Genomic DNA, 8,405 nt, shown 5'->3' with positions numbered 1-8,405 from the left:
TTTATTATTATTATTATATGAACTATTATACATTACATTTATTCGTGACTCGAAACCGATTCGAAACCGAGTGACAGTAGCCTCTATTTAGTTAATCGGGAACTTAGATCCATCATCTGTCTCTCAAAGTTATAAGAACTTTGTAAATTACGTTAAAATTAATTAGAACATATTCTTTTCTTGTCATTATGCATAAGTGAAATATTGAATAAACATAGCCCCCCTTTTCCATCCTGGTAGAACAATACGATCGAATGTGTGTGATCGATTCTAATTAAGTCCCGTGGCTTTAAATTGGTCTGTTCTCGGACCGATACAACGTAGCCTATGTTCGCGAAGAACAATGGGTTTAATTTAATAGAATACGGTCCGATGTGGTTTAGGTCCGATCGTCCGCTGGTGCGAATCGATTTAAACGCTGCTCGTGTAACTATAATCCAATAGTAGATTACACGTCCGGTACATACATACATACGATGCTTTTCCGCGAGCTAATAATTCGTTGTCACGCGTAATATATCGCACAAAGTGCAATAATGCTGATATAATATATATCTCGGTGGCGGTATTTTGCCGAATAATTTATATTCCCGAAACACACAGTTTACCTCTTACGAGGGATTTTATTTCTAGAGGTGTAACAATTTTATCGCTATATTAAATACGTAGGCCAATCCCCTGCTGGAAAAAAAAAGAACGAGTCTGTTGATAAGTTTACGAGTTAATAAACTGAAAATGTTACGACGGCTGCGAATGTCGTAAATGAAACCGATTTGAAACATTTTTATTTCTCGTGGCATATATATATTTTACATTTTACAGAGTACATATGATTATTTTATGTTCTTCGAGTATGTGCACACGCTATGTAAGTAGCCAACGTAAAAGGATCTGGATCGCAACAAAATATGTACTTTAGAACCCCAATCTATTCTAGCAGTATGAACAATCGAGGATTTAAAAATTTTTTTTGAAGAATATTTTTTTGAAGAAAATTGATCTTTTTGGCGTTTTACATAGGATTTTTCCTAATTTTTATAGTATTTTTATATAACATTTTTCTGATTTTCAAGAAATGAAAAAAATTTAGCAAGTTTAAAATATCTAATTTTTAAATAAAAAACGCTAAAAAGACAGATCAATTTCTTCAAAAAAAAATCTTAAAGATCATCAATTTTTCATACCGCTAGAATAGACACTGGACCCTTTAGATCTTGCAGTCACGTGCGTGTTCGCACGCATAATCGGCGCGGTCGTGCGTTTGAGAGAAACTTAATCGAATAAATTGCAGATCCATGTAACACTCCGATCATAAGTAGATAGGCACAAAGAGGTAGATCTCGGCGTGGCTGCGTCGCGTATATACGCGATAACGAAGAATAATGGCGAAGATTGCGATTGTGGATGAAATCGGGTGTACCGCAGCGCGCAAATGTTGCACAACGAATCGACCGGAATGAAAGTGGAAAGCGTTTACATACAGCCAAGCGTATACATGCACCGTATGCGTGCGTCGTTTAATAAACTTTTGCGTGGCTAGCGCGATGGCGTGCCATTTCCCTCGACATAAATTCCATCGCGGAAAAAGGCGAGAAAGCGCGGGTAGAGAGTATGCGCTATGGAATTGCAATAGCTACTATTTTTCTCTCTGTCTTTCTCCCATTTTCTCGTGTTAAGAAATCAAGTGCGCGATTATTTCACGTGCGAGGCGAATTATAAAGAGTATACCGCAAAATGTGTAATAACTTGACCGCACAGAAAATAAATCAGAGAATAATACCATTCCTCGTCATATCAACCCGTTTTTCATGCCGCTGCAATCAATTGAAATCTATGAAGTCGAGAATTTAATGATTTTATATTGAAATCGCAAGTGGATGTAATTTACATACTTCTTTTTACTTCTCTCTCTTTCTCTCTCTTTCTATATATATATATATATATGCATTATAATAGTCACGCGTTTTATATATCGAAATAAAACGATCGGGAGAGACCGACTTAGTATATATAAACGTCGCTTTTTACAACCCTTTAATTAATAAGTTCCGTTCCGATGAAACGAATCACGCATGTCGTGTGCAAACCGCTCGCGTGACGAGCGGCCCGAAGATGAAAGAAAATTGTGGCGCGAGGATGCTAATTACAATGGGACTAATTGCGTCGCTGTTACGACACTAAAGTGTCGATGTATCCGTATGTTATCATCGCACACGCGTGCGACGTGCGTACGTGCGTGTGCTCATAGGGTTGCTTGCCCGCCGTTGAACCGTTACGCACGCGTTTATTGGGCTCGTAAGTTTTGATTACGTTTGCGCGCCGAAATGTCATTACGTGTCATCCCTCATACATTCCTCCCCCTTCCCTTCCCTTCCCCCTTCTTCCTCTATGATGGATTCGTTAACATGTGAGCTTGGCACGCATCAAGTTCGCACACCTGTTTCACCGCCCGTGTGGATGAGGTGATCCGAAATTTACGATCTTATACAACTTTATGACTCTCACGTCTAATATAGGAATATATCTACATCTATCGAGAGCGAGAGAGGAGGCATATCAGGATAATGTAATATTACATGACAAGAATTTAATAATTTTATTATTATATGAATAATAAAATGTTTGTATCGCTTTCCTTTTATATATGACTCTTATAAGTAAGTCTTAAAAATGAAGGAGCTCTCTCTCTTTTGATCAACTTGGTAAAATTTAAAAACTCTTTTTAGATTTAATTGTTACAATATTATTAAAGAGATTTTTAATTATATTAATATAAAGGAATATTATAGTGTGGTATTTATTTTAGCGTCACAATTATCTGGATTGATTGTAACTTGAATCATGTAAATGATATTTGTGACAGCTTTGTAAATGAATTAATTAAGGTGCAAAGTTTAACTCAATGCAAGTCTGTATTTTTAAAACACTCCGTGTACAAGTAATATATCTCGGGTAGTATCAGTGTGTGCATCTCTCGCGTGTCGTTACACTGCCAGATTCTGGCGTCGACACGTCTAATAATTCATTGTCCACTCTTGTATTGCGGGTCAGCTGCTGTCTCGCGAGAGTCGTCGACAGTGGTCTTGCGCAAAAAAAAAAAAATATATATATATATATAAGAAGCTTTTTGCTAAAGGCGAGAATATTTCAGGAAAATCTGTTTGTTATCCCCTGCGAGAGAGGGACGAGTAGATTAAGAGGATGACTTATAACTTTTGTTAGAGTTGTGGCATATAGAGTGATAAATCGAGCTCCGTTAAAGAAGATACGCGTACATAAGTACACAAGTAAATATGAGTGAAAGTAAAACTTTGAGACGTCAATTTTTCCATTTAATTATATTTAATACTCGACAGTTTTTTTTTGTAGACTTTGAATTTTATCTAAATACTTCCGCAGGAAGCGTAATTCTTGTTTGTGCTGTGTTTCGCGTGAGAACGTGAGACTCCGCGCCAAGGATTCGTTAAGCCGGGCTTTTTCAGGGGATATCGATTCTTACGGACGACGTGAAGAAAGTTAAATTTCTCAGAGGAGTGCCGGGAAATGCGAACGGGTCGGTTGCTCCCTAAGACGAAAGTATTGGAGGGGAGGTCGCGCCGGTCCCTGGCGTACGAACCTGGCGAAACGAGTTCAAAATCCCTTTCGCCGAGCGAAACTTGACGCGAACTGGACAAGGGACGGGCCGGCCGGCGCGACCAGCTGGAAAAGTTGGAATTATAAAAATTTCAGATTTCTGGGCGGTTGACACGTGACACGACGACTCGTACTCAAATAGAGGAAATAAGAATCTTATCTCTTGGGGCTTTACGACCGAGTTTCTTTCGGATGCTCGGCGAGATACGATACAAGTTCAAAATTTCTGAATGATATTTCTGGATGAGACTCACCCAACACGTTCTTCTAGATATATCCTTCTATCTATATATAGCACTATATATATAATAATTGTCACTGATGTGTATTTCAAAACTTTTTTTCTGCTTCTTGATCAAAATTTTCAATCAACTTTGATGCCCTGAATATCTGCTTTCAAATTTTTGTATCATTAAGTTCTTTTGCAATTCCTAAAAGAAAAATTTAAAAAATTGGAAAAATCCCGCAGAGTACGTAAAAGTTTTTTTAATTTCATCTTTTAAAGCGATAAATTAAAGATTAAAAGTAAAAAAAATTCCACATGTACAGGGCGTTCAAACAAAAACAAAAAAAAACATTCAATATTAATATGATAGATAGGACACGTTGAGTAAAAGAAATCGTAGTAAATATAGGTCGAAAACTCAACCGTTTCTGAGATATAAACATTTTTGTATGTTAGTATTATGATTGACTTACTGGTTTCTACGTGCTGGTTTCGCATGCGATGTTTATCTCAGTGTTTATGAACCACGTTCTAAATGTCCTCATTCAATTTCTATACATACTTCATAACAGAAGATTTCACCGGCGATCAGTCAGTTGTCATCAACCGGCGATTGCGGATCTTTGCGATTTGGTGATTACACAGTTACAAAGTATCGTGCTGAAAATGTCAGCGTATTACTCTAATGAAGAAATGGTAGATATCCGGTGTGCTTGTCAAATAATTCGATAGATACCTGGAATTTTCGAGAGAGTTCGCGATTCTGTAAGAAGAAGATGCCAAGCGTGTATGGAAATGGAAGGAGGACATGTGGAACACCTTCTGTAAATATCAAGATAAAGATTTAGAATTATCTTCTTGTATGGAAATGGAAGGAGGACATGTGGAACACCTTCTGTAAATATCAAGATAAAGATTTAGACAGATTATCTTCTTCTCACGTCGCATGCGACACGTAGAAGCCAGTAAGTCAATCATGATGCTAACACAAAAATGTTTATATCTCGGAAACGATTGAGCTTTCGACCTATGTTTCTAAGGTTTTTTTTACTTGGTATAGTGTGTCTTATCTACCATATAAATATTAAATGGTTTTTTTAACACCCTGTATATAAACCTTAATAATTAATTTTAAAAACTTACTCTGATCCATTGGCGTTCTAGGTAAATGTATATAGTCTATTAGACGCCACTCGAAATCTTGCGCCGTTTTGACGTTTTATTAGCCATAATTGCTTAATGTAATAACAATTAAATTGTGTAATAATATCCTAGTTAACGATTTTAATAAATGGACATTTTCAGAAATTTCGAAAAATTCTATGTTTCTCAAAAATTGGATCTGATCAAACAAAACTGAGTATGATTTTTGTGATTACTTATGATGGGAAATTAGAAAATATAAACAGTTTTTCTGGAGCAAGATGGTATTCCAGTGTTATCGTTGTCTAATTGTCTTTTTCTCTAGCAGAATTTAAAAATTTTTTGTAAATAATGCAACACAGACTCCCGTTTATTTTCCTACTTTTTTTAATCGTTAAGAAAAAGAGAGAATCTTCTTTTACTTTTACTAACATATTATATTATATTACAGGACCTTCGTTTTGGGGCCTGATAAATCCGCAGTGGTCCCTCTGCAGCAAAGGAAGGCGGCAGAGTCCTATCAACATCGAGCCGGACAAGTTACTCTTCGATCGTCACTTGAGACCGGTGCACGTCGATAAACACAGGGTAATCTATCCATCCTTTCAGTTCACTAAATAATACCGTAATTCGCGGGTATCTCTCACCTCTGGGATGCACGAGTGTTCGATGAAATCAGAATCTCTTGTATGAAGAAAATCGATATAAAATTTTATTTTAGAGAAGTTTATTAAATTCTTCCCTCTAAAATATTTCAGAGAATTTATCGAATTAATGAATTACAAAATATTAATTATGCAGAGTGTCTCACTGTGCATCATATTATGTATTTATGATGTTTTAATTTTGCAGAATGTCCGCAACATGTCGCATTAAATTTTAATGATAAATGTGAAACTTATTGGTATATATAAATATTTTAAAATTAAATCTAATAAATATCTTACATTATTAAACAGCAATTTTTCAATTTCCAATTAAGATTTAACGCGACAGAACATCGGGCATCCTGTATATCATCGTGCGCTCGAGTATGATCTTGGGAAAAGGATACGGGCAAGTTAATTTCAAAGTTCGGTCTCGTCTCGTGTGCACGTCTACTTCAAATGAAGACGAAAGAGTCGTCTGACGGACGCTCGTTAGTCAAGCGGAACACATACTGGGTGTCTCTCGGCGGGATGATTAAATTGCTCTGGTTTTTGCTTTTGGCGGACGGGTAATGAGAGGGATTTCATTGATATTAACGATTTGAAAACGCGGCAACTCATTGTGAGCGTATGATGCATTGTTTGCTCTGAATACGTTCGATTGTTGACCATTACATGTAATTATGCGCATCACAGTTGATTGGCTTTTATCGCACGATAGGAATAAAGAGTTCCGTGTTTTATGTAATTAAAACAGATCGGAATAAAATTATATAACGCAATGATAATTTTAGTTATTTAAAAGCCGGATTTTGCGCGTGCACATTATTCCGAATAAAATAAAATACAAATGGTATTGAAGCTAAAAAAATTAATGCAATAGATGTTAATGAAATCCTATAATTACACGACGTAACTCCGATCAACATAACTGAATAAATATTTAATTTTGTTTAACATTACACATCCAACGATAATATTTATTTACTCAATTTTATAACTTTTATTGTAATACGTTCGACAGAATTTTACATTTTTTATTTAGGCAAATGAAAAGGATGTATCATTTTATATGACATACATATTTCCGTAACTTTAAAGAGGAATATACTAAGTTACGTTTTTTACTTCTTTATAAAAAATAGCAATATAATTGATTCAAAATCGGAGCACTATAAACTCGATAAGAATTTGCATCAGATGATTAAGAGCGGCATTTCATTAACACTGGGGAACTAAGTTAAAATTAGAACGCCGGGAATGATTCATTTTGTACAAGACATCTTTCGAAAAGCAAGGATAAAATCAGGTTAGTAAAAGTATTCCCAGAGCTGTCGCGTGATAGTAATGGATTTGGAATTCACCAGCGAGAGTCGCTTTTCCGCTGTTCATTTTTCACTAGCCAAGCTCGTTGATTCGATAATGAAACCATTAATTATGAAGCCACCTATTTAACGCTGATTTCCGTTTCGTTCAATGAGGATGCTTCGGAGAACATCGGGAAAAGCTAATTTTCCATTAAGAAAACATTTATTCATCCTACTACCTATTCGTTCAAAGCTGTTTGATTTTGTATCATGGTTACAACCTTTAATAATTTTCTTACGAGATAGAAAGAGAGAGACATCTAAATCTATAAATATATATATATCTAAAAATTTTTTAAAAATAATGTATATACATATATAATGGAATATTTTACAAAAATTGTTATTTCTATAAATTTTTTATTAAGAGCAATATGATATTACGTTCACTATGGTATATTCGTTATTTTATACTTTGGTCGATTTGCATGTACAAGTGATTCATGCATACAGTATGAGCGTATTGAAGAATATATTGAGAGGTCGAAAGCCGTTTATGAATGCATGAACGAAAAGTCTCTGTGTGAACTTTCGATATACATAGAAGAAGTATGAACTTTTGATGTAGAATGGAAGAACTTGCAATGCGCTGCTCGATTTATATTCTCTCCATTTATATTCTCATTGATACTTTTTTGCTTTCGGAACACAACTCTATAATTTGAACGAGAGAATAAAGAAGAGGGACATGGACGGAGATGCATAGTGAAGGGATTTAATGAAAAAGAAAATTGTAACGACCATTTTAACACATATTATTTTTTTTTAATATTACAATTTATACAATTTGTGCAGTAAAAATGGGAGAAACTTGATCATTTTTTAAATAACTTTGCATATGGCGATTTATAACTCATCCCACAAAATCGTATTCAATATGTATTTGATCTATTATATAAATACGGAAAAATACAGACACTAAAAAAAAGATCGCGAGCAATTTAATACATAACTTCTTGTGTTAATAAATTAGCAAGTTTTGGTAACTTTTTCTATTACAATATCTCCATATTATTATCGTCTTTGTTTATCATATATGCTCTATTCAATTTCGTCAATTTGTGTGTGTTTCACGCCGAGATACTTCTATCATAGCATGTTATACCTATGGTCAGCTCATGTTCAATGCGTTCCCTCCATTTGCCACGAAACATGCACCGCGTGCTGTCGCGGTCGCGGTCTCGGGACCGTTATTTCTGAGAAAGGCGAACATGAAAAATGCTCGGGTACCGTGACAATGCCTCCTCACGGATACGGCATTTGATACGGGTCGGTCTCGCAGACGGATACGTGTACGTTTGTCCCGTCTATTTTCCCATGCGAGACGCTGACCGAAAACTCCGGCGAGCGACGATATTGCCCGCGAAAAGATACAATAAATACACGACG

At 35.6% G+C, this 8,405-nt stretch overlaps 1 protein-coding gene across 4 annotated transcripts in view; it reads left to right on the top strand.

The window, feature by feature from the left end:
- Window positions 1-8,405, top strand: part of LOC115232902 (carbonic anhydrase-related protein 10) — a 142,040-nt gene that overhangs the window by 89,263 nt on the left and 44,372 nt on the right. For all 4 annotated transcript variants that reach the window (XM_029803072.1, XM_029803069.1, XM_029803070.1 and 1 more), the window contains one exon: window positions 5,454-5,590. In XM_029803072.1, coding sequence (XP_029658932.1) covers window positions 5,454-5,590 — 137 coding nt within the window. The remainder of the gene's footprint in view (window positions 1-5,453; window positions 5,591-8,405) is intronic.

Source organism: Formica exsecta, unplaced genomic scaffold (assembly GCF_003651465.1).
Source record: "Formica exsecta isolate Colony F162 unplaced genomic scaffold, ASM365146v1 scaffold1505, whole genome shotgun sequence".
Lineage (NCBI taxonomy): Eukaryota > Metazoa > Arthropoda > Insecta > Hymenoptera > Formicidae > Formica > Formica exsecta.
The sequence above is the reverse complement of the archived record's forward strand: the minus strand, read 5'-3'. Positions and strand labels throughout refer to the sequence as shown.